Genomic DNA, 25,981 nt, shown 5'->3' on the forward strand with positions numbered 1-25,981 from the left:
GCACTTTGCCCTTGCTGGAGTATATATACTTAATGAGTTAAATGGCGTGCCGTGTCATAACAGTGATATTGCCAAATAATACCGGTTGTTGTTTTTTGCTGCAGTCTTGCGTTTTTTGGTCACTGAAGTTAATTGGTTTAACCTCTGATGGACTATTTTATCTAGACTAGAATAACCTAACAACGAAGTACTGTATTATTTTATAACGCTGAAAATTGAGTAGAGTATGTATCAGCTACCCTTTACGTGTCATCCTGTAACGCGAATCATGTTTAGAACAACAACTCTTGGTTAGAAGAATGTCTACATTTTGGCATCTCCGATATCAACGACATGTGCAACTAATTACCAGCCGTATGTTTTTACGATTAATATATATACACTGATAAGACAAGAAAGAAAAAATGCATCCACAGACATCAGAAAAGACATAGAGAGCGGCGGTAATTTAACTCAGTTCTACCCTGAATAAGTGGAAAACTAGACTCTCGAAACTTTAATTCATATTATTTGAATAATTAGTTGGAATTATAGGGATGCTTAATGCTTGGGAGAACTCTGTAAGCTCAGTATCATGTGACTTCAAACATTTGGTTCAGTTGCCGAAGTGAATCAACACAAAGTGTCAGTCTTTTTCCAAGTAACCCAAATGGAATAAATAAAAGTTTAACTTTGACTAGTTGCTTACTCCAGCGATACCACTCGAAGGGCGCCGTAACCGCCCTCGTAATTTCGGCACCAGATTGTATAAAACGATGATTAAAAGACGTAACTAGGAACATTCACATTGTTCCAAGCGCTGAAACTCTCCGCTGATTTTCGGCACGTATTGAGGACACGTTTCACTGCACTCTTGGAAGTGATCAAGAAGACAGGGGTGATATGTACCGGCAGTAAACAAACGACCATCCGATTCTCCGGGAGTTTTGACCCAAGCGTAGGCGTCTAAGCCGCTCTCCTCCGTGGTGACGCACACAGCACGTTGTAAGCTGTAGCCACCCTCTTCGTAATTGTCATACTCATACCCGTAACTCTCATCGTATGTAGCGTCGCCGCCGCCGCCGCCGCCGCCGCCACCACCACCTCCGCCGCCGCCACCACCTTCCGGTTGTTCAGGCGATACTAAATCATCAAATACATCGATTTGAGTTAACATGGTCGCTTAGCACTGAGTCAAGTGCTCACATACAGCAGAGTACTTGCTCAAACACTCAGCTTGAGTGGACCAGTTTCAAGAATTTTTTATCGGTACTCAGAGACATTTTACCAGTTGTCTTCTATTTTTACTTTTTCATTACCTTTGTTAAAGGTTGCAAAGTACCCGTGCTCAAAGGTTTCTTTAAGTTATAATGGATACTTCTACACAAAGTGTAAAACTAGCGATTTTAGTACACAGTCTATAAAGCTTAGTTACACATGGTCCTTCTTAACTTACCCCCGCCCGCAGCTGGACTATCCGCATTATAGATAGCATCACCTCCGTTGTCAGAACCAAGAACCCATCTCTTTTTTTTCTCGACTGGATCTATTGGAATGAGAAGTATTATAACAATGACAGTCGTTTATTCTAGACATGGCATTGTGATGCTTGATGTAGTCTTCAAAGTGTGCAGTCGTATGTTTGTATCAACATGAATTAAGCATGTGGGGTTTCTAGTTACATTTGCGGACCACTTAGCACCTATATCTCAACCGTATTAAGTTTTTGTCGTCATAATTACCGTCGCTGGCCGCGTCTTCCTCTATATCTAACTCTTCGTTGAGCACTGCGCCGGTGACTATGCCAACTTTAGCCCCAGGGCCCCACGAAGGTATGCTGCCGTTTTTCACGGTGGGTGGATCATAAGTGCACTGATTGATCTCATCTAATGACCTAGAACACATATAATCGTATTGTGATAGGTTATTGGAGAAAGAAAGAAATGTCAAGTTTCATGGGTTAACACTGTGCTGTTTTTTTTGAAGTACCTGCTTGAAAACTGGCCACCGTTTCTTGAGGTGTCAATGATGTAATGTAATCCAGTTTCACAATGAATCGCTGAAGCTAACAGATCATTAAATGAGGAATTAACGAAAGAGCCGACGTTGATGGAAAATCCTCGAATAGTCGGCGGCATTTGCTTCATAACTCCTATTATGTGGTCAAGGTTAACTTGCCATTGTAGATACATGGCGTTACCCGAGTCGACATACACCCAAGCACTTGGAAACAAGTCTACCACGTTTTGTACTCTAGTTGCAAAAGCCACCTAGAAGATAAGTAGGTTTCCGTTGTTTATCTTAAATATTGTCCGTGAATAGAACTTTACATACACTTCAGCACTTTGTTGTACCATAGTAGGCTACTTCAAGTTGTAAGAAAAGCATACGCTAGCGCTAGATTAAAGAACTAGACTTACTTGATACTCGGTGTTGTGATATTCGGTCTTAGAATTAAAGGTGTGCATAAGTAACGATGGTTCCATTACAATCATCGCTGGCACATCTTCTAGTTCTCTTGAATATTTTTCTATCAATTCGTCGTACTCTTCCCAGGTATCTATTGGTTTTCAAGGAAAAAGCAATGCTTACACAAAGACTCAAACAGGAAAATGGAACTAATACCACGAACCAAATACACTCCATTTGACAACATGTTTTTTCATGACAACATGTTTTTCAAGGCAATAAGGTGCTCACCAATACGTGAGTCGGGCATGTAATGACCCGCCTCTTCATCTAAAGCCAGTCCTTGTGACGGATGCATAAAGAATACAATAATCGGAATTTTGTCCTCATTACAGGCGGTCTCCTTGATTTGCTGAATTGTATAAAAGTCATCTTTGAGTCCGAGCAGCCAGAAGGCGTTACGGTTGACTTGAAGACCAGATGCAATGTCTAACGTCTGCACCACAGCCAGTTCACTTTGCCCTGTAGGTTTATTCAATTGATTCTTTCTAAACTATGCTTGTATCACTAGATTTCGGCTTTAGATTTTTAACAGGAGATACTACTCAAATAGACAAATATCCAATCAGTTGCGTTTGCGTGTAATAAACGTTTGATCGTACCTAGAGTGGTGTCGTACGGATGGGGACAGACAAAGTTTTCTGTAAGATTTCTGGTAGTGAAGGCCTGTACCAAAATAAGAATGCCGCAAACCAAACGAAGTAGCAGCTGTACGTTTCTGAAGCAGGCGACCATCAGGCCAGGGATTCGAACCCGGTACCAGCAGTAGATGACGACAATCAAATACGGCGTCATGTTGATCAAAGCCCAAGACATACCAATCATGTACATGTAGTAAAAGTAAAACTTCACGTCCGTGGCAATGACGGCTGCAAAACGAAACGAAAGGAATTACATTTTTCTCCGGTTACTGTCACAGGAAATGAAAATTTGTTGCTAAGTCCTTTTAAGTAATTCGTAATTGTAGCCTTACCTTGAACAATGGCATAGACGATGGTGATTAACATGATAAAGAACATAATGAAGTGCATGTAGCAGGCTCTGACGTCTTCCTTCTGGAATCCAACATTTGATCCTTCGTCGTCATCGTCCGTTTTCTTTTTGGTTGTCTTGAACGTCAACTCACCTTAACAGCAAACAATTTAATTGATAACCGTTTAAGCGGCAGAATGGAGTCGCTTATGTGATACAGCCACGAAAAGATCAAGTAGAACCTTAGTTTTGTGTCACCTTTTCCTTTCAAAATCTTTGTCCCCACAATACGTCTCACACCGTTAAAGTAAGTGAACCATAGGTTGGTAGAAGCCAGCTCTCCGTTCCACATGTCTCTTATACTGAACCCAGGCGGCGGGAAGAGCAGCAGAATGTTTCCCAAAATATAGTAAATGAAGAAGGCGAAAGCGAACTCCAGTCCGATCTTTGATACAGGCCACAGTCCGAAGAAAATAGCCCATGCCGGTACAAGCTGGAAGAAAGGAATTGAAATGGACGCAGCAAAATAGTTAAATCCACAAGAACTGTAGAAGATCCTCTGAGACAAAGACAGGCCGGATTGCATAAGAGGAAACTCATCCAAGAAAATCTGAAGATTGCCTTTACACCATCGCGAACGTTGCTTGAAAATCTCAGTGACCTCGTGAGGCGACTGGCCAATGGCCAGTACTTCGTGATGGTAAGCGACACCCCATCCCATTGTGCAAAGACGTAGCGACAGCAGAGTGTCCTCAGTTAGACAACCTACTGGGAAATACCCAACGTCCTTTAAGGCGTCTCCTCTTACAACGAAATTAGTGCCGCAGCAGTTAACAGCGCTCCAGCGGTCCAAACTCGGTTCGATACGATGGAAGAAGGAGACGTTTAAATGATCCCATACGTCCTCATCGGGATTGACGTTGTAGAAGAACTGCGGCGTCTGCACCAAGGCAAGAGGCCGAGTTCTCTTCTCGGAGAAGACGGGTAGCACTCGGAGCAGATAGTTTCTCCTGCAAAGCACGCAAAGACATGGATGATAAAATGATGAAACCAACACTTTTTCGTTGTTGTGTAGTCATCCAAGAAACCCCACCTTGGCATAAAGTCAGCATCAAAAATAATCACGCATTCCTTCTCAGCATAAGCGTCATCAAATACGTAATGAAGGGTGTGATTGATGTTACCGGCCTTGGCGTGGTGAGGAACTCCAGGAAGTTTGGGTCGAGCAACATAGTGGAGGAAGACACGTCTTTAAAGTAAATGCACAAATAGTGACGAAATAAAATTGCTTATTATTAGAAGGTTTGCACATGGCAAGTAGCATTGATTGCACCATAATTTTTCGTCAAAAACAAAGATAACGGATTAATTATTTACCGTTTAGTTCGTTTTGATAAAACCCAGTTTTCCAAACTTTCTCGTTTACCATCATCCAAGACGTAAACATGAACATGAAAGTGCGGTGGCAGATCCATATGAATAATTTCGTGCACAGTCCCAGCTACCACTTCCAGAGGTTCCTAAATAAAGATATTTGGTTTTAACACCATTGTGAGCTGCTGCAGAGCCTTTTATTAGATGCAGAAGGCTTTTACGACGACGTACCTTGTACGTCGGTACCATGATACGAGCGGTGTGAAACTTTGGTTGCAGAAAAGCATCGGTTGGAGCCTGTTCCCTGGAGACCCATTTCCACAAACACAAACCCTACCAACGAAGCATGAGCAATGAGCATCAGACAAACCTTGTTATTTGCTCTGACAAAAGCTTAGCATTAAGGTGATGTCAAAGCATTACGAGCCGTTGGCTACCTGCAGAATAAGCGATGGAGCGGTGATAATTTCCAATATGGCGACAACGATACAGTAGATCCTGTTAAGCCCGGGTGCATCGAGCGTGAACTGGATGCGAACGTAGACGTAGGCGAGAAAGGCCAAGATGTACACAATGTAAACTGCCTGGTAAATGTAGTTGGTCTTCTTCACCGTGATTTGAGGTACTGGGATGGATGTTTCTGGTGCAGGCGTGTCATCATCAATGAACTACAAAGAAATAGAGCTTGTAGAAGTATAGCCTAGGTGTGCTCAGCCATATTTTTAAGGAAAGTATTCTGTTTATTACGATATGAAGGCTTCTTGTTTGTAGACACTTTTGCATGCTTCCAAACCCGTGGCCATTATTTTGCTATATATCGAGTAAATTACCTCTTCAAAATCATCCCAGTCGTCTTCGCAATCCGAACCGAGATCCCCTTCATCGTCCAAAATTGGCATAAATTCCTCCCTGTACATTGGAGGAGGCAGAGGCGGCGCTTTTTCGTTCTCAATCACGCTGTCCATTCTGGGAAGTGACTCGTCGTCATCTGGAGGAAGGGGTGGAGGAAATTGGTTGTGGTGGATCTCATGGTTCCGCATCGAGTGCGAGGGAGCGGAAGATAAGGCGGGAGCGGACGCTTCAAATGGAGCAAAGTCGCTTTTTGTAAAGCCAAGTTTGTAATCACAGCAAAAAAGAAGCACAATGGCTTTTCAGAACTAATTGAGCTGTCAGTCAGTAGGCTGACTGTTAATAGGATACGAAGATGCTCATGCTTCATGCCTGTCTGACAGGAACCATTTGCTTTACCTCTGTTGCGTGATGTTCCGCTCTGCGCTCTTGCCGGAGGTCGAATCGTAAGATTCCTGGGGCCGATCCCGCTGTCACTACTGTCGTAATACTCCTCCTGGTCCCATTCCCGGTGATTCTACGACAGGAATATGATTTTTCATTAATTTGAAAGGACAGTTGGAAACGTAGGTTTTGGTTTAGTAAAATGTCGTAGTTTCTCATTTTGTGTGTAATGTCTGGAGTTGGTTTGCATTGGTGCGATTTAAAACCTCGTTTTAAGCTTGTTCGAAATGCAAATTAAAATAAAAAAATTTGAAGTCCAATTACCCTCGGCGGTGTTGGCGGTGCATCGAATCCTTTCCTCAAATCCCCAACTTGATTTTGCACTTTATTGACCGCATTGTACACCTATTGGGAAACATTGTGTTTACTCCTGACCACGTAAACCGTGTTGGTTAACGATCCTATTTATCTAATAACACCAAAACTTGTTTTATTTTGTGGTACATTTTAGTTAAAAATACGTGATTTCATATATCACGCGTGTTTGGAGTATAATGGATTAGTGACCTGTTTTTGACATTCTTCGAGCTTTTTGCTAAAGTAGTCGGCCATCATTTCCATGTCCTGCGAGGAGGTGGCTCCACTCGATTCCATATGACCAAGTCCTCGAGAGATTTGTGATTTCAGACTGTCAATCTCATCGCGAACAGCTGAGATGCTAGTTTCAGTATGTTGTGACGAATCCGACTGCATATGAAGAAACACCAGCTGAAATCTTTCGCAGTATTTTGACATTGTTTTGTCACTTTTCCGTTCATTTATATCTATTCTACTGTAGTACTATCAATTGCGTGCTTTTTGTATTGACTGTATGTGCCTTGACATATTGCACCTTTGCTGCGCACAAGTGCTGTAAAGTACTCACCGGACGAAACGACCTGCTGTTAGTTGGGGTGAGCGTGGACGAGTCAGAGAGCAAAGGGTTAGCTCGATTTGTCGGCCTTATGGTGCGATTGTCAAAGTCGGCTCCATGCCTCTTGCTGTGCGGCCCACCTCCAGGGGGGCCACGCTGGTAGCTGTACGATGAAGAGTCGTCCTGGAATGATGCCGTCCTCTGCAACAGGTTTAAGTTATTTTAGAACTTGAGCGCTATCTAGCGAGGATTAATTTTGAAACTAATTTCTTAGTGCTTCTATGAACAAAAGGACACGTGAAAGCGTCACTTAGTTTATGTTTGGTGCCTTACTGCTTGACTACTTTTTCCACTTTGTACGTCGTTCATTGCCCTTTCAGCTTGTTTTTGTACGTCTGCAAGTTTTCTGTAAAAAGGAAACAAGATTTGCTCATGCCTTAGGGCTAAATCTTTAACTTTTCCAATAACTAAAATAGGTTTGGTCGAAAAACACAAAGCACCAGGAAGAAGGAAGGCAAGGAACGGAACTTCTTTCACGTCGAATTTAGAGACAAATTTTCTAAAACAGTTAAGGTCACCCACTTGTTAAAGTAATGTGTCAATTCTTCAAGGTCGCTTTTTCTATTGTCCCCGTTTGTTATTGTAGTGTCGGTGTCTTCAGAAAAATCCGATTGTAGCCTCCTCATATTAGCGCTCTACAAAAAAATCAGCGATTTCAGTACTAGCGGAATACTGTGTGACCCATATAACTTCACCTTAAACATCATTATTATTTGTCCTTACCTCTAACGGATCAGGGTAAAATTGGCCTGTAAAATTGGATGAGGATGAATCTCGGTACTTGTCCTGTGACACAACAAAGTAGCGTTGGCTTTTTAAAACTTTAGTGATATTTGCGCTGCGTTTATCCTTAATAATGAAGTATAAGTGATAAATGAATTTATACGTCATTAAACTTTAGTTGGGTATAAAATGAATTTGTTTTTACTAACTGGCTTTGGTGGTCGCGGTGGAGTAGGGCCTTCAAAATCATCTTGTGAATCTATGGACAAATGTAACATGGTAATTACCTATATACATAACACAGCTTACAGCTTGCTTTACAAAACAGTTAGTTTAACATTAGTTGCTCCGTAATTTGAAACATATTGAAGCCAGAAAGTTACAGTATGGTACGAAATATAATACCTAAGTATCAAGTTGGTTTACGTGTAGCTAGTACTACGTATTTCGGGTTATTTTTTCACTATAATGTATAGATATAGACTATTTACTTATCTCTATTCTACATGGAAGCGCTCAGGATACCCGCCATTGTTAAAAAAAATTAAACAACTTTGTGGAAATTACAGTGAAAAGTTGAATATTTTTACCAATGCTGTCGGCTGAGCTGTAGAGGCTCGAACCATCTGAGCCAGACGTTGTACGCTTTGTGGTTCCACTGATCTGAAAGCAATAAAATAAAAAAAGTCACAATCAAAAATAAGAATTTATGCGTCATGTGTATACGTCAGAAAAATGCCATTTTGTTGTTGTGCTTTGTTAGACGACTTCCACGTAATTCCAGCGCCTGCTAGGGTGTAAAATCTACGTTTGACTTTAATTTTTTGATATCCTTAAGCTCGCTTAGTTTTTGCGAGGAAATAATAAATAGAAAGTATTTTAATCCGCGCCATTTTTTCAAAAAACGAAAATAGCAGAGGAGCCGTTTCTTCTGGATACAAGCTGCTTTTAAATGTTCAATGGCTCGAATAGTTTCACGTTTATAGTGGACGCCGTTTGGTTTTTTTGATGAAATCTCGTCTCCTAAAGATTTGCGTGAAATCGTGTTATCGAGAGCAGATAACAAACAATGGACGATCGATTGAAACGTGAATACCATTCTGTCGTGAATATTAAGTCCAAAAAAATCATGGAGAAGATAATGAAGATTACAACTGACTTGTGGGAAAATATTTCATTAAAGTCTAGACTCTAGAATATGCGAAACAGCTTTCTTAAAACAACGGCCGCGAGAGATATTTTTCGCAGAATGAACCGGACTAACTACTCAACAAATGTCAGAACAACTTGATTTAGACAAATCGTTTATATCGCCTCTGGGTCCGTGTACTTGTACGAAAGAATTGTGTGTAATGTTGCTTCACCGGCAGCATTACCTCAGCTTAAAAATGAAATATGTATGACTTGGTACCAATATACGGCATTTCACTTTGTTTGTAAACAATAGTTAACTTTAATGCCTGCTAATGTAGGTTAATACGTTTTGGTGACTAGCCAGTCATTGTCTCTTTGATTATTCTATTATAGCTCTACACACTGCTATCTATTAATTACTATACACTATTTTAAATTTTTGTTATGCTTTTAATTGTTCTAAGAAGTTTTGCTTAACAGCTCTACTCCCTTATCTTTCCCCTAGTTGTGAATCGTAGTGTCGCTACTTAGCAGAGAGTAATACTGAACGATAACATGAGAACAACTTCCACTCACTGTGTAAGGTGGTGCGTTGCGTGATCGACTCGATTCACCAGGCTGGTAACTTCGTCTTCCTTTATTTCTATTTTGATGATGAGCTCCCATTGAAATTGTTCTGTTTTTTCCTTCCCGCAACGATGGCAACTGGCTGCTTGCCATTGACGAGCCGGATGTGTGTCGGGGGTAGGCGTGACTGCTCTTGCCGCTAGGTAGCGTACTTGCGTTCCGAGAACGACTGAGAAAAGTAAAACAATTTAGGTCGAATCTTATTTTTAGTATTAGGAATTATTTCTTGAGTTATTGTCTTTTTTGTATGAATGTGTTCTGATGAACACTCAACAGTGCATTGCATTGACCAAACACAATGCTTTTTCAATGACCAGTTTACTGTATGCGGTGCATATTTACCTCGCGCTGGTGTCACTGTCGTTAAAGTTGAACTGATCAGCTCCAAATTCGTTGTCTGTTGGATTCTGCAGAGAACACAAACATTTCAAATTGGATTCTTTACCTTTATTCTATGTCGAGTTATGCCTGGTACATTCAATCTACACTTAAACTCTAAATTTGACTTATAAAGATCAACAGCGGGCATCGAGTGTGTTTCGTGATCAGGACACAAGCGGTGGAAAGCTGCTACATCATTTAGTATGACGTAAACTGGTTTGGTTAGTTTTATAAAGTACGTTTTGGTAACTTTGGTGTTACCAGCAATAGTCTTTGTTACGCTAAAAATCATTCGCGTATAGTGTCACTTATGTGATTGTTTGTCAAGTAATTTGTTACTAATGTCAGTAATTTTGTTCAAGTTAAACCTAAGTTGTTATCAGTTATCGGACTGCATTATTGCAATTTTAATTTTTTGTTGATATAATTTTGTTTGGAATACGCTTCGAAACATCTGCAACAAATTGACTGCAGTATAGTTTCTTAATTGGCTCTTGTATTCAATTGTCAAATAAACTGATTCTAAAATAAATGTTCTTCCTCGACGTCACTCTATACAAAAATATCTGAATTGTTGTTTTCATGGAGCGTTTTTATGTGTACTATTAGCTGTATTCTCTGTACAGTTTACTGTATCATTATAATTAGCTCGTTAAATTAAAACAGGGTAGGTTGTTGTTACTTAAATGTCATTGACGACATTTATTACGCGTTTAATCGAATCGGGAAACAAGAAATCTAATACACAAACACAGTAGTCCTTCTAAACAAAGGAAAGAATTATACATTTATTCCTATTTTTATAAAACATCCATATTTGCTCATACATCCATTTTTACATATTCATAAATTAGATTTAATTTCATCACTCACAAAAGAAGACGATGTGTAGCGGGATGGTTTCGGGGGATAAGCGCTTCTATCCATGCTCTTTGCGCTTCCGGGATCCCCGGGTCGCCTATAAGCTCCCGGGAGCTAAATACAGATGAACATAAATATTTCTTTTCCATTAGTTATTGCTGTTTATACCCTTGGGCTCCTTGTTAAATTTTTCTCTGCCATTTCCTGGTTTTCCTAGGACTGAATAGGTGGACAACTTACACAAGAAACACATCACATGATTTGAATGAATCATTGCCTGATCAAGTTTTAATAAGAATTACTTTTGAATAAAAGCCCACCAATGGTGCAGGCTATATTTTTAAGTTACGATATTAACAAAGATGGAGGGTATTGGGTGCCACTAGCCTAAATCTTAGAAAACTGAAAGCGAAAGCTGACATTTCAAGGAGATGTTGAGTGTACTGTGAAAAGGAGATGCCGCCAGTCAAAAAGATGAACAGGCGTGTGCGTGACGTAATCATTCCCGGGTAAATTAACTTGTAAAACGAAAAGTGACATATTTAAACCCAACGTTCAGCCTAGTAACATCCTGGACAGTTTGAAAAGACGAGACAACGAATTATTTACCAGACTGTCTTAGCATTACAAATTTATTGAATATAGACTTCATTTACCAGGTTATTTACGTAATATATCTAATTGAAAGCAAAATTTTTGGGAAACATCTCACCTCTTGACCTCTATCACTCCTGCTCATGATTCTTCACTCCTATGATGTCACAATGAATCTTTGTGACACGGTTCTTTCACCGTGATACTCCAAAAACGCTCTGATGAAAGAATCGTCGAAAAACGACTTTCCTTCGCGTCTCGGCTTCGACTTGCTTCTCTGGCTAGAAAACTCGAAAGCGGTGATGGCCAATTTTCTTGTGAGCAACGTAAGTACGTTCACTTATGTTTTCAGATATACGGTAGATACTATTCTAAATGAAGTCTGGAAATAAGGCAAGATAAGGTAAAACTAATTTATAAGCGACAGAAAATTTGTTGCAACATTTCTGCAAATGTATTTCCTTCACGTAAATTCAATTCTCAGAAGGATGAACAAACAGAATTGTTTAACTGACCGCATAGCCACACTTTTTCCAGTTTGTCCAAATTCTAAATTTTAGCAACGTTTTCAATGCTTGAAATGGTATTCTTAACTCACACATATGTGTAAATCTCTTTCTTGTAAATAAACATTCCTTTTTTAATAAATGATTTGTTCAGATTTTCGTTTACGAAACAAAAGCATCCAGTCTCGTGCTAAAGTGGGGCTCAAACTCCTAAAAATTATCAAATACTGTACATTGTTTATCACATAAAAACGGCTTATAAAATTCTGATTAACCCCTTTTTGACTTGCTAATTTTTATTCACCTTAATCCTAACGCCATGCGGCAATACACGTCATACAACGAACCACCTTAACTAGTCATGCAACATACACGATTAAGACTGCATACGCCGAGGCGCCTTTGCCCAAGTAAGCTTTGTATCTTTTGAAGATGTAAGGTGACGTACTAGTTTGACAACTTTGTTTAGTCAATTGGCTCCTGGGCATGATCAACTTACCTTCTTTGGTGAGCTGTTAGGCTAGCCTCAGGCCTATCCTTTGCGTTGTCTTGTCAAGTTCTCGACTAATTCAGCGTCATTTTTGTTTGTTTCTTTATTTTATGAACGTCTTTTAACTGCTGACGCAATCTGTGTAATTTGCTCACGAATTATTGTATTTGACTGTACCGCTGGGAAGTAATTACAGCTAAGTCGTGAGATGAATTTTCTTTTAAAAACGAAATAAACGAAGAATATCGTATAGCTTATACAAATCTTTGGACTTAAAATTGAACTTAAAGTAACTGCAATAACTTTGGACCCAAAATAACTGCATTTTTTCAAACTGAGTCTTATGAATTGGGTGCGGATGATAAAATAGTCACAATACATGTATAAACATGTTTGGAATATTTTTTGTTCAATTCAAACTTTATTATAGTACTGTTTGTGGCCGCCAAATAATTAATTACGGGGAAAAATAAAATATATTTTCTCGAAAAAAAAGTTGGTAATAAAAATGCATTGAATGACAAAAGACAAATCATTGCCTGGCCGTGTTTTGAGTCAAAACAAGATTTAAGATCATTGGTTTTTCAACATTTCAATCATTGATATTATTATAACAAACGTAATAGCTGTTTACGTCATCCGTATTTTACGAGCTTCGTAAGTCACAGGGAAAATTTTAAATAGCAAAAAATTGTTTCCCGTGAACAGCCTACACGGTTTTTAAAGTGAAATAAAGTTAATAGAAATTTCACATGGCGGCGACAAAGATTTTAAATACTGTAGTTAAAACTTGTTTATTAAACGTTTCGTTCTTTATTGTTTGATTTTCTATCATACCGGTCTGCACCAGTCGTGAATTAAATAGCCGTAATTATACACTGTTTATACAGCTATTTTTGTAATTGTGGAATAACTTTTAAAAGCATAGCTGTTTAGGAAACATGACGACTCTTTTTCTTTAAGACTTTTACTTATTTCTCTTCTGTCGTGTGAAGTATGCAAAAGAAGTGCTGAGTTATACCTAAACTAACATGTTGTTTCTTGAAATCAGTAACTTTCCATTGTCTAACTTTCGTATAACTATATTGCATATGTCATCTCCGTGAATGACTATTGTATGCACTCTATACATTCAGAAAATTGCTTAGTTCAAACTCTGTTTTAGGTCACTTTAAAAGCTTAAAATATATCGTCGAGTCAAGATTTGTTATCATTAATATTGTCCGTATATTGTTCAGTTTTTTATCGATAAATCTTTCTGTATTCTCGCTTCCTTCAGCCTTCTTTACAGATTAAAACTTGATTATTTTATTCAATTTATGCTAATTTTTCTGCCATACTTCAGGTCTTCTTTTCTTCAGTAGAAAATAAACTTTTACACATGAATCAATATTTCAAATGCAAACGCATATTGAGCCCTTTTACAAATTTCTACTCAAAAATATTTTCCTTCGCCCAATCGGGGTGGATCGCCAGCGGCCGAATCTTCTTCGTCATTCACGACGTGGACCAATCACGAGATGTTTGCGTAATGGCGTAAGCGACGTGAAAAACGTCAGACCGAAATCAGGTTGACGCACGATGAGGCAAAACACATGAAAAGAACTTGTGTAAATTTGGGTGGATATTGTTTTAGATGTCGGTCCGTTTGCGACATAGAGCTCACGGCAAGTACAATACACATCAGTTAGAGACAGTAAGAAACTTTTACTTTTATCAGTTCCTCAAATACCAGAAATTATAAAGGAGAAGGGATGCTTTCATAACCTTTAAAAACAGAAACACGCGAACCTGATCAGCGCCATATAATTTCACATGACAAGGATTTTATTTGCAGGGATTTGATTTCTCATTTAAGTTTGTAAAGAATTTGAATCACGTCCAACCTGGCCCAACACATCATAACGTTATATCCAAATATTAAGAAATGTGATTGTAGCCTGACAGTTGTTCATTTCGTTGTACGTTATTTTGTCGACTATTATCCAAATTATATACAGTTTACATATCAAAGTGCGCTGTTTCACCATATATGCTCAAAATTGTATAACATTAACCAAACAAACACATGAAACTTACAGTATGGCCTGAGATATTTCAAACACAAGTGCACTGAGCTAGGCAAAACGGATATTTTTTATTGCTTTTGAGTACAAGTAATGCCGCTTGTCACAAACTGACCTGCCAGACATGGATGGTAGGTCCAAGTTGAAAATTCTCGACCTTTTACGCTTCGCCCGTACAATTTTCTTCCAGGCGCAAGAATCAAATCCATTGTAAATAACCCAGGTCGTCTAGGTCCCTAGGATAGCAAATCGTTGTAGTCGTAATTTGGGGTTACGCAGCGTTAGCGCCACCTTGCGGTGTGCTTTAAATCGATTGTTTACTTTTTTGAAGAATCTGCATGTATAAATTTTGCATAATTTTGCTTACATGTGTTGACATATTGAATTTTTTGCGTCAATGTTTAAAAGGGCGTCTAACGTGTTTTAATTGGTAAAGCTGTTCGTTATTTTCCTTATACAATCCTTGAAACATGTACTCAATATGTAGTAGCTGTCAATAATTAACATAAAGCTCTGAAAAAATAGACTTTTATCATGTTAAATACGTCATAGTTTTATGCACAATATTCAAAATTGTTACTGTCATTCGAAGAAAGCATCAATCAAAATAGTTCTAATTCAATTAGCCTTATGTCACCATCGACTTGATTTATGTGTAAGTTCCGAAGCCCTTTACGTTTATTTTGACACCGACGTTTAGTTTCTGTTTATTTTATCTGGTTGTGTGTTGTCATTTGTGTTTTTTATAGTTGATTATTGATAGTATTAGAAATATAGCATTGTTAAAATGATTTAATAGAAGGAACGTATATCACAGTCAATATGCTTTGATTGGTAATCGTGTCTATCACCAATGATGTAACTTCACTCTGGCTATCTTAGGGTGGTGTTTAAGGACTCACTGCACCAATGGGACCATAATAAAAGCACATTAGGCCTTTTAGTTGGGTAAAGATTGCACCAAGGAACGTTCAATGCGCGTCTTCTACTTTGAAACGAAAACAGAACAAAGTTGGTCTATAAGCGTCTGTGATGTCACATTAAATTTAGCAAAATTGTAAAAAAGTTCCGAAACGAACAAAATTTTCATGTCATCTTAAGCTAAATGACGACATAGAAATGTTATTTCAAAGAGTTGTTTTACAAAGTAATAACTTAATGTCATAACCTAATATCATAAATTCTGTTTACAACAAAAAATATCATTAATTAAAAAATTGTTCATTATTTGGATAATCGATTTATTGATTGATTAAATATTCAATTAATTCTTTTGTAAATCCGCGCATGTTTACATGTTGCTTGTTCGGAAAAACTAAAACTCACTCCTTCACACAACATTGAAGCGTGTTGTATCTTTCACCATTAGAAAGACAGATACGTATATCCAGTGTTTTTAAGGTGTTTTTGGGAATCGAAACGGTCTCTAAAAATTAATAATTTTTCGACTACAACAGAAAATTAGCAGTTAGTCTTTAGAAGTCTCGGTCTTAAAAAATTCCTTAACGGTCACCGAAGTCAAACCATTAAAAAACACTTGATCTTACACATATTCGAGACTGGTGTTGCTTATAGCTCTATATAAGCGAAACATATTTCTGTTTCGGATCGTGCCACCCGACCCTGGTTTAATTTACTTTTTGCCAAAGAAGACACTACGCATGTCATTATCACTCATCCCTACTCAACATTCGCAAGATTTCGAACGCTGAAGCTCTCCGTTGATCCTCGGTACAAACTGTGGACAGGTTGCATTGCACTCCTGATGGTGATCAAGAAGACAGGGATGATAGGCACCGGCAGGAAACAAACGACCATCCGATTCTCCGGGAGTTTTGACCCAAGCGTAGGCGTCTAAGCCGCTCTCCTCCGTGGTGACGCACACAGCACGTTGTAAGCTGTAGCCACCCTCTTCGTAATTGTCATATTCATACCCGTAACTCTCATCGTATGTAGCGTCACCGCCGCCGCCGCCACCACCACCGCCACCACCACCGCCGCCACCACCTTCCGGTTGTTCAGGCGATACTAAATCATCAAATACATCGATTTGAGTTAACATGGTCGCTTAGCACTGAGTCAAGTGCTCACATACAGCAGAGTACTTGCTCAAACACTCAGCTTGAGTGGACCAGTTTCAAGAATTTTTTATCGGTACTCAGAGACATTTTACCAGTTGTCTTCTATTTTTACTTTTTTAATATTTTTGTTAAAGGTTGCAAAGTACCCGTGCTCAAAGGTTTCTTTAAGTTATAGTGGATACTTCTACACAAAGTGTAAAACTAGCGATTTTAGTACACAGTTTATAAAGCTTAGTTACACAGGGTCCTTCTTAACTTACCCCCGCCCTCAGCTGGACTATCCGCATTATAGATAGCATCACCTCCGTTGTCAGAACCAAGAACCCATCTCTTTTTTTTCTCGACTGGATCTATTGGAATGAGAAGTATTATAACAATGACAGTCGTTTATTCTAGACATGGCATTGTGATGCTTGATGTAGTCTTCAAAGTGTGCAGTCGTATGTTTGTATCAACATGAATTAAGCATGTGGGGTTTCTAGTTACATTTGCGGACCACTTAGCACCTATATCTCAACCGTATTAAGTTTTTGTCGTCATAATTACCGTCGCTGGCCGCGTCTTCCTCTATATCTAACTCTTCGTTGAGCACTGCGCCGGTGACTATGCCAACTTTAGCCCCAGGGCCCCATGAAGGTATGCTGCCGTTTTTCACGGTGGGTGGATCATAAGTGCACTGATTGATCTCATCTAATGACCTAGAACACATATAATCGTATTGTGATAGGTTATTGGAGAAAGAAAGAAATGTCGAGTTTCATGGGTTAACACTGTGCTGTCTTTTTTGAAGTACCTGCTTGAAAACTGGCCACCGTTTCTTGACGTGTCAATGATGTAATGTAATCCAGTTTCACAATGAATCGCTGAAGCTAACAGATCATTAAATGAGGAATTAACGAAAGAACCGACGTTGATGGAAAATCCTCGAATAGTCGGCGGCATTTGCTTCATAACTCCTATTATGTGGTCAAGGTTAACTTGCCATTGTAGATACATGGCGTTACCCGAGTCGACATACACCCAAGCACTTGGAAACAAGTCTACCACGTTTTGTACTCTAGTTGCGAAAGCCACCTAGAAGATAAGTAGATTTCCGTTGAATATCTTAAATATTGTCCGTGCATAGAACTTTACATACACTTTAGCACTTTATTGTACCATAATACTTCAAGTTGTAAGAAAAGCATACGCTAGCGCTAGATTAAAGAACTAGACTTACTTGATACTCGGTGTTGTGATATTCGGTCTTAGAATTAAAGGTGTGCATAAGTAACGATGGTTCCATTACAATCATCGCTGGCACATCTTCTAGTTCTCTTGAATATTTTTCTATCAATTCGTCGTACTCTTCCCAGGTATCTATTGGTTTTCAAGGAAAAAGCAATGCTTACACCAAGACTCAAACAGGAAAATGGAACTAATACCACGAACCAAATACACTCCATTTGACAACATGTTTTTCAAGGCAATAAGGTGCTCACCAATACGTGAGTCGGGCATGTAATGACCCGCCTCTTCATCTAAAGCCAGTCCTTGTGACGGATGCATAAAGAATACAATAATCGGAATTTTGTCCTCATTACAGGCGGTCTCCTTGATTTGCTGAATTGTATAAAAGTCATCTTTGAGCCCGAGCAACCAAAACCCATTCCGAGTTACTCGCAGGCCTGAATTGGCGTCAAGTGTTTTTGTAACGGTCAGTTCGCTTCGGCCTTGAAAGTGGGAAAAGTTGACGTATTTTTGTTAATCTTGTGAAAACTGTCATCGTTTTTGCCGTATAGTTACCCAAAACTGCATTATAGATGTGAGGACAAGTAAAGGAGAACTGCTCTTCTTTGCTGTTCTTGGTTGTTTGTTCTGGTATACTAGTATAGGCCGACTGGTTGGAACCTAATAGTTTATTGTTTAGGCGATAAATCCAAGTAAATTTTAGGATATAGGAATACCATCCGATACAAATAAAAATTATGCAACACATACGTTTACTCTTTTAAGTTTGTCATAGTAAAATTAATACTGCTATCTTGTTTGATGGGTGTTATGGATCTCTCTGGAATAATCACTAATATTGGTTGGCTGCCATTTGAAACTTAAGGTCGCTCTTTGGTGAATCAACAAAAAATATAATGCACAGTAGCCTGATAAACTACACGAACACAACTTACTCAACTGTCCTGAGTATTCATGTGAAGATGTGGTGGTAACGTTGCCATTTTTGGTGGAATTCATCGACACCAGTGATATAGTGATAATAAGAATAATGATGACGAAGCACGTGACCACCTTTGCCACTTGAAAGATCGTTACTTTCTTTCGAGACATTCTTATTTGTATCGAGCTTGGTAGGCTTAACTGTAATAAACTTATGGTATGTTCTACTGTAGGAAGAACGGATTCCAAAGTTTTCTGTGGGTTATTTTGCTAAAAAGTAAATTGCCTTGAACAATGGCTTAAGCTCCGTTGCTTGGCTTGAACCCATGCGCACTAATCCTGAATTAAAACTTGAAGAAAATGATACTTATTGGGACTTAAACATAAACTTTGATAAATGTTTTTAACCAATCATTCCAAGTAACCATTCCGCCTATAGAAGCAAACTTTACTGAACCTTTGCAGTAGCATTAAAGATGAAGTTCAACCTATGCCATGGTATAACCTAATTTAGGTCCTTTGGCAAAAGCCCTAGTTTTCATAAGATGCCTAAAACATTTTCTGTTCCTGTCTACATAAACCAGCGTGGTATCACAACAATGTTTGCATTAACAACGCGTTTATAAGTATTTCGTTTCAGGCCAGAAAACTTCAGATTTTAATTAAGTATTGTGGAAACAGAAGCTTAAGTGTTCCCTAAGGCCATAGACTCAGTTTAAAGATTGTTTTTTCCTATTACTTTACAGTTAAATTCATTACAAGATTTTTCGGAATGAAAAGTTGCTTACATGGTCGCGCGTTTTTATCAAATCGTATGAGCCACGCAGGAGAATATAAGATGACTAAACTGTTAAGCTTTGAACAGAATCTTAAACTAAACTTGTTCTGAAACAAAGTTATCAATGACGACTAATGGTTTTTGCAACATATCACAGCAAGGTTATCGACTTTAAAGACTGTTATTCATTCTACTAAAATAACTTTACGAAGCATCAAAAGACATGTTTTGGCAAGCGCAAGATATCAAATGTTCATAATTTCCTCAGATCCAAACCACGTACAAGTATCACTGCATTCCTGGTGGTGATCAAGAAGACAGGGATGACATGTATACCGGCAGCAAACAAACGACCATTCGACTCTCAGGGAGTTTTGATTCGAGCATAGGTCTAAACCGCTCTACTTCGTGGTAACGCAGCTTATGAGTTCGCCGCTATACCGCTGTTATATTTGTTGTCGTCGTTGTAATCTTTCTGCTCAATGCTTGGCGCGCCACTCCCTACTTCAATGATCCGTCTCTTCCTCCTTGCGACAGAATCTGAAAATTTTATAAGATAAGAACTACATAAGCGGAGTAGGCTTTGTACACTAATGTACGGTATCATTCATCTCTGTTTCCAAAAACTTTAGGAGCTTTAAAACTGCTGTTAAGAGACCCAAATAGTTACCACCTTATTAGCATATTATATACTTTACATGGCGCCTAATGGCGAAATGTCTAAATTTATACATCAATAGTGTACGCTTGCACCAAGATATATCAGCCACACCGCTACTTAGTGAAAATGTTGTAAAAATTTATTACCAGGGCCGGCCTTAGCAAGCGTAGGACCAATGCAAGAGCTGATGGCGCCTTGCCCTTGCCGATTTTAAAGCCGTATAGTCGTATACCCTAACAAAGAATAAACCAATATTTTTCACTACATGTTTTTAGTAGGTTTTACGGATTAATTAATTCTCGAACTTAAAGTACAATGTCGGCCATCAAGTAGGAGTATATGAAAAAGTTTTAGTTACAGTATGTTTCTTTTGAAATCGATTTTAATCTGCTCTATACTTTTCCAAACTTCTGTTGGGGATTTTGTTACAGAATAAACCTATTTGGCCCACGTATATACGTCACGTCCTCCACAAACCAACTTCACTCTAATCAAACCTCGACCACCGCAAGAGATTTTCCCGAAAAGAGTTATTTACTTGCGGTAGTTATTCATACGAATTATTTACGCTTATATACGGGCGTTTTATTGTGGCAAAGCAAAGAATCAACCGTTGCGTCGAAACACTGGAGTTGAACGTTGACGTCGGTTTGTTTCGCCGTAAACCAACGCAAATAACAAAATTATAAACTCGCATTGCTCTTGGCATTTCACACAAAACAGTCTTCAGTAAGGAACTGGTAAAATTTTGTTTCGGCTTAAACGTTAATATCTTTTATGTTCATAACTGACTTTACTTTCTGTTATAAGTCAGTCATGACGAGGCCAGTGTCTTCGTATTCGTAAGTGTTTTTCAGAATTTCCCTGTCCTTGTGATCCGGTGGAAGATTCTCCGACACCAGTCTCCGCGCACTAAGTTCCCCTTCGGTTTTCCCCAATGAGGGCAGTGGCCTACATAGTTTATCAAAATTTAATTGATCAATTGGTTCTAACAGTTGGTCGGTCTGGCCTCCTATTTTCGCGACAAGACCCTTCGGCAATTTGCTCAGGTCAACGGGCAACGATCCATACTCGCAAAAGAATCGCCCTCCACCCCCAATGCTTAGCTTTCTTGCGTTTTGTCTCTTTTTGCGTGGACTTCGGCGTCGTGACTCTGTGTCTGATTTGTCATCTGTGTTTAAGGGTGGTTTACGTAGATGGTAGTGTTTCTCTTGTGAGGCCTGGCGTTTCCGGCGTGGCTTACTGCCAGGGCCAGCCCATGTTGCTTGCGAGTAAATTGGCATCTCGACCACCGTGCCAACAACGGGAGACTTAAGCGAGACGGAAGAATATTCCGCTCGACAGTAAGTTCCGTGTCGTTTTCTTGCCTTGTTTTTATTGGAGACTTTTTCTCCTTCGTTCATGGCCGTTTCCATCGTTCGTGAATATCTCTCTTGAACTTTAGTCCGAATTCCACCTCTCTGGCGGGAGTTTTTGCTGTTCTGTTTATTCTGTCGACTGTCTTGGCCCGGTTCCGACTCCCAACCGTCGCTTCGTGCTCGCCGACATTTTCGTTTCGTCTTGTGCCTGGTTTTCGAACGAATGGAAGAATTTTTGCTCTTGGCGGCGCCGTCGCTATCGTATTGCCGCCGTTTTACCCGAAATGATCCGGACTCCGTCATGGTAGCACAGGATCCCGCCATGCTTTCCGTGTCGCTACTTTGTCCTCCTTCAAATATAGAATCATCCGTTTCCGAGAGAACATAGTCGTAGAATGCTTCCGACCTCATCGTGTTCTGCTGTGACTCAGTGCGATCGTCAAACAGAAACCTCGACCCCAGACCATTCAGTTGCAATTTTAAAGAGTTACTGTTTGCTTCGTGTTTGGTGACTGTCAGTGAACCTTTATTCTGCTTCAGTGCTCTTCCTATTTCCTTGCGGTAAGCTAGAAGTTTATCCGGGTTGTCTGCCAGACCCAATATTTTGTCCTTTGGACGCTCTTTGGTCGATGAAGAGCTCGCATCGTCCACGATAACAGACCTCGGTCGGTTGCTGCGTCTGCTCGTGTCGATGGAGCCGTCAATGTCCGACACGTAGTCCGAGGTGTTACTAGGCTTGCTGCTGGAGGAGAGCACTGACGTCTTCCGGTTTGCTCTTTTCCCTCCGTATCTTCCAATGCCGGGCTGTGATCCGAAATCGTTGTACTTTTGCGCGTCTTCCGAGCGACGGAGAGCGGACTTGCTGCTCGGGGTGGAGAAATTTAACGGAGCTCGAAGCGTTGCTGAATTCGACCGTTTCAAGGAGGAGTTCTCTTTGGAAAAGAGATTGTTTTTTGATTCTGACGTCATCATGAGAGTTGCGGGCAAAGTACGATCCTGATAGAGTCCGATGTCGTCACTGAAACGCGATCGACGCGACGATTGCGTACTGACCTCAGTAACGTCATAGCACGACGCCGATTTTTTGAAATTGGTCTCTGGGAGTTTTGGATGAGTTCTTCGCATCTTTTCTTCCTCCAGTGACATTGTTTTTGACGCTCTCCTCAAATGTTCCGATATCTGCTGGGAAATCGTGCCCAGCGCTTGCTCGTTCGATATCGGGTCCTTGAAATCGGCGCGATGTGACGTCATACCTTCGCGCCCGGTTGGCGCTTTCGGCTTCTGCCACCTAGCGGCGTATGACTTGCTTCCATAAGGATTGAAATTTTCTCGCTGTGTCCGACGACGTCTGATTGGCTTTGGCCATCGCCCATGTTTTCGCCGATAGCACCTGAAAGAAAAACAGATTGGTATAAATTTCTTGTAATGATTATGCTTTCTTTTACTATTAGCCATAAGGTATCACAATTTATGTTGTTATATGATGGTTTTTATGAAAAATCCGTCGCACAAGTCAATAACCCATTGCTTATATTACAAAACTAGTAAAGAAAAATACCAGATGTAAAAAAATATTGCGCAGACGATAAACAGTGTAATTCCAACCGCTAGTCCCACGATGAGTCCAACATTGTCGTCGTCGGTAGATTCTTCGTCTAAAACAATAAGATAGCAAGTAAGAGAACAAATTGTGTTGGTTTAGATTAGTGCAGAAAAAGACTTTACACAGGGTTAGGGTGTATAGCAGTTTAAACTTTACGTCGTACAAGATTACCGTTGTTTGGTAAAGTTGTGGGGTCCTCAAAGCCTGATCCGGTATCAGGTGTTGTCATGTTATTGCTTTTATTGTTCGCAGTGATGAACCTGTAACGTGTTTAACCTTCCACCAGTAAGACCATGTCCTTCTGCATAAGAAGAACAGAAGTGCAGCCTATACGCTTACATTGCTTAACAGTTGTTGCCTGCGAGTATAAGCTAACTATGCATTAACTTATAAATTAACATCACCGATTATATAACCTAATATTCCCTGAAATATTTTGAGCTTGATGAACTCTCTCTGAAGAAAACACCCTTTAGGTCGAACCAAAATTACCTCTGCGTCAAAATATTTACAAAGAGACTTAATGAAACCTACTTTCAGCGCCTTGACTTCTTGACCTAACATTGTCGTAAATCACTTTAGCGCGTTTCATTTTGAACCAATCGCCAGCTAATTGCCTCAGACGACGTTCACGTGATCTGCTGAATCAGTCTACCAGGCAAGCAAGCACCTCAAACCTTTTTACAGTAACTGGCTGACTAAATATATGAGGTCATACGAAAATTTGCTTTAGTATGAAGTTTCTTACGTTCATTAAAGTATAAGTAAAATCAGCTACGGTTGTAGATCTACAAGTGCTCTGCAGAATTTGCGCCTAAATACCAAGCCAACAACTCTAGAAATGCGCTTTCAACTTTCGTAAAAACTGATCCTGCCTCGACAAGATTTAATTGGATGACTTCTGTCAATGAAGTCGATTTTGTCATAACTCCAGCTTTGTATAACCTTACCCATACACCGTAGTTTTCGCAAAAAAGTACAATATACAACCACTGCCATTATAAAACAACTACTTTAATCACAAAGCTATATAACATGGCTTTGGACAATAAACCAACGGTTTCCCTGAACTAAAATACATGCTTCTGACACTGTATTGCGTGAGCTTTTTAAAACCAATTTCAATCTTATTGTGTTTGTAGCAATTACCTTTTCTTTTCGGAATTACCATTCGTTTCGAAAATAAAGGCGCAAAAGAAACTAAATGTCTTTGTTATTCTTTTGTTGTGGCATGGCGGGTGACGGCGTTAAGTCAACGAAGTAAATTAATGTCAAGCGTCGAACATTCCTCGCGAAATCACCAAATGCTTTTCAATATTTTTTTTGCGGTTTGTTTTGTAGACGCATAAAACATTAATATTTTTAACAAAGTGGCAAGACCTATACAAATACTATACCGGTGTTACCATAGTTATTGAAATATTTCACAAAACCTTAAAGTGTACTGAAGGATGTACATACCAAGCTCAAAACACCGCAAACACTAATCTTGTCTTCTGTAATTCGTAGTTTACCTTGTATAAAATAATAACTACATACGTCAAACTCTTTCAGTTGTGCCTTTTCCCTATAATTAACATACGCCAGCAACATATCTTTATACTGTACACGCCACATGTGGCTTCATACTCTGTTATGCGTATGTGTAAGCTACAATATACCGTATGGTACAAAGAGAATTTTAAGTCGTCGTATTTCCATGGCATTTCGCATGTTCCAACCCTTACGTAATCGGCCTTGTAACACATTTGTTAAAAAAAGAACTAAACACGTCCACAACTCTTGAACCGTACTCCAATGTACTTGAAGCATTTGTAGTAATCGATTCTGGTTTGCAGTTCTAACTGTTATGCCAACATCATCAAGTTGCTACTATGCTGTATACAGCTGGTCATCGTCATGCGTTTTTACTTTACCGTCGTCCCACCGTAATTTAGCGGCTTATGAATATTTTATTATTATACCGGTGCTTGCCACCTGATGTTTACGAACTGTTTAAATCCTCATAAAAACGTTTGATGCTGGTCGGTTATTTGAAACCGACTCGACCCTAGCTTCCAACATTGATTACGATGCTTTGTAGTTTCTATTGTTACACGTTACATGGGCTATACACTTTGTACAGTAGTACAAATGATTTCAGAAATTACTTTCCAGCAAAGCAAATACTAGAAACGTTACAAATATGTGGTGTTCGTTTGTTTCCTCTTGTAAAAAAATCTTTACGGTTAATCTGGCCTTTACTAGTATTTTACAAAATTTCATCCGAATGAATGAATTTTAGCCATATGCGACGTCTGTTGCTAATATCCTGAACGGAATGTCGAAACTACGTTGCTAAATCACCTGCTAATTCTATAAACGTTATTACATCATTGTTCAACTAATTGTGCCATTTTACCTGATCCCTTCGCTAATTCTACTTTGTATAGATTTACATTTCCCTATTTTTTAACCCTGTTCCCTCAACCTGACAAGATTGGATTCTTATTTGAAAGTTTAAGAAATTAACTAAAAAATGGACTTAGATTGCGTTTCCTCAGCAACACATTAACGTAATTACGCAGAACGCCACCATATGGCGCAATGGACGTTAGGTTCAAGTGGATGCGAGACCGATTCAAAATCGTTTGGTGTTCGTCAATCGATTCCCTGACCGTATTTTCATGACATGTTTTTCATGATATTTTCATGGCGCTTTCATGACAACGCCGTTTTGCAATGGTTAAACCCCTTCAAATATTACTTCTACGCCTCAAAAGGTAGGCTGAAATTTGTAGGCTACTGTTGCAGTGGAGGCAATTACTAACGGGGTCACACTGACAATATTTTCCATTATTTCGTCATAATAAAAGGGTCAAACAAGTCAAAAAAGACAAAAGTCATGTTCCCGAGGTAGTGTTAAGCGTGATGACGCTAGAAATGGTTTCGGATTTACATTGTTATGATTCGTTACAGTGTTGTTTT

The 25,981-nt window shown here is 39.4% G+C and overlaps 3 protein-coding genes across 4 annotated transcripts; all 3 read right to left on the minus strand.

The window, feature by feature from the left end:
• Positions 1-285: 285 nt before the first annotated feature.
• Positions 286-11,716, minus strand: LOC143470420 (uncharacterized). The gene is made up of 27 exons (XM_076968545.1): positions 11,439-11,716; positions 10,739-10,840; positions 9,827-9,891; positions 9,434-9,653; positions 8,314-8,386; positions 7,933-7,982; positions 7,724-7,786; positions 7,523-7,635; positions 7,274-7,346; positions 6,953-7,141; positions 6,595-6,774; positions 6,352-6,432; positions 6,043-6,160; positions 5,625-5,872; positions 5,232-5,462; positions 5,026-5,127; positions 4,798-4,940; positions 4,514-4,669; positions 3,679-4,430; positions 3,422-3,574; positions 3,051-3,317; positions 2,680-2,910; positions 2,400-2,539; positions 1,969-2,249; positions 1,722-1,873; positions 1,436-1,525; positions 286-1,122 (listed from the first exon to the last, which is right to left on the minus strand). Exons 1-27 carry the CDS (start codon positions 11,463-11,465, stop codon positions 773-775), a joined length of 4,650 nt encoding a protein of 1,549 aa, XP_076824660.1. The 5' UTR covers positions 11,466-11,716; the 3' UTR covers positions 286-772.
• A 4,261-nt stretch (positions 11,717-15,977) lies between these two features.
• On the minus strand, positions 15,978-19,213 carry LOC143470575 (uncharacterized). The gene is made up of 8 exons (XM_076968798.1): positions 18,629-19,213; positions 18,249-18,353; positions 17,945-18,175; positions 17,683-17,822; positions 17,257-17,537; positions 17,010-17,161; positions 16,724-16,813; positions 15,978-16,410 (listed from the first exon to the last, which is right to left on the minus strand). The coding sequence occupies exons 1-8, from the start codon at positions 18,783-18,785 to the stop codon at positions 16,067-16,069; spliced, it is 1,500 nt and encodes a 499-aa protein (XP_076824913.1). The 5' UTR covers positions 18,786-19,213; the 3' UTR covers positions 15,978-16,066.
• Positions 19,214-19,414: 201 nt separating this feature from the next.
• On the minus strand, positions 19,415-25,708 carry LOC143470574 (uncharacterized). Of its 2 annotated transcripts, XM_076968797.1 has the most exons (4): positions 23,186-25,708; positions 22,970-23,066; positions 20,851-22,801; positions 19,415-19,932 (listed from the first exon to the last, which is right to left on the minus strand). In XM_076968797.1, the coding sequence occupies exons 1-3, from the start codon at positions 23,241-23,243 to the stop codon at positions 20,857-20,859; spliced, it is 2,100 nt and encodes a 699-aa protein (XP_076824912.1). In that variant the 5' UTR covers positions 23,244-25,708; the 3' UTR covers positions 19,415-19,932; positions 20,851-20,856. The 2 variants fall into 2 exon arrangements, with proteins under 2 accessions (XP_076824912.1, XP_076824911.1); XM_076968796.1 differs by lacking the exon at positions 19,415-19,932 and having other exon boundaries at positions 19,950-22,801; positions 23,186-25,704.
• Between the last annotated feature and the right edge of the window lie 273 nt (positions 25,709-25,981).

This window comes from Clavelina lepadiformis, chromosome 9 (assembly GCF_947623445.1).
Source record: "Clavelina lepadiformis chromosome 9, kaClaLepa1.1, whole genome shotgun sequence".
Classification (NCBI taxonomy): domain Eukaryota; kingdom Metazoa; phylum Chordata; class Ascidiacea; order Aplousobranchia; family Clavelinidae; genus Clavelina; species Clavelina lepadiformis.

Excerpts from the sequence above, each read along its gene's own strand:
- LOC143470420 (XM_076968545.1), bottom strand. The coding sequence starts at position 11,465 with ATGAGCAGGAGTGATAGAGGTCAAGAG. Across the intron at positions 7,347-7,522 it reads TTGACACATTACTTTAACAA|AAAACTTGCAGACGTACAAA; the intron begins GTGGGTGACCTT and ends TCCTTTTTACAG. Across the intron at positions 1,526-1,721 it reads GGAAGACGCGGCCAGCGACG|ATCCAGTCGAGAAAAAAAAG; the intron begins GTAATTATGACG and ends TCATTCCAATAG.
- LOC143470575 (XM_076968798.1), bottom strand. The coding sequence starts at position 18,785 with ATGTCTCGAAAGAAAGTAACGATCTTTCAAGTGGCAAAGGTGGTCACG. Across the intron at positions 17,823-17,944 it reads CATGCCCGACTCACGTATTG|ATACCTGGGAAGAGTACGAC; the intron begins GTGAGCACCTTA and ends GAAAACCAATAG. Across the intron at positions 16,411-16,723 it reads TAGTCCAGCTGAGGGCGGGG|TATCGCCTGAACAACCGGAA; the intron begins GTAAGTTAAGAA and ends TTGATGATTTAG.
- LOC143470574 (XM_076968797.1), bottom strand. The coding sequence starts at position 23,243 with ATGACAACACCTGATACCGGATCAGGCTTTGAGGACCCCACAACTTTA. Across the intron at positions 23,067-23,185 it reads CACAACTTTACCAAACAACG|ACGAAGAATCTACCGACGAC; the intron begins GTAATCTTGTAC and ends TTATTGTTTTAG. Across the intron at positions 22,802-22,969 it reads GCAATATTTTTTTACATCTG|GTGCTATCGGCGAAAACATG; the intron begins GTATTTTTCTTT and ends TTTTTCTTTCAG.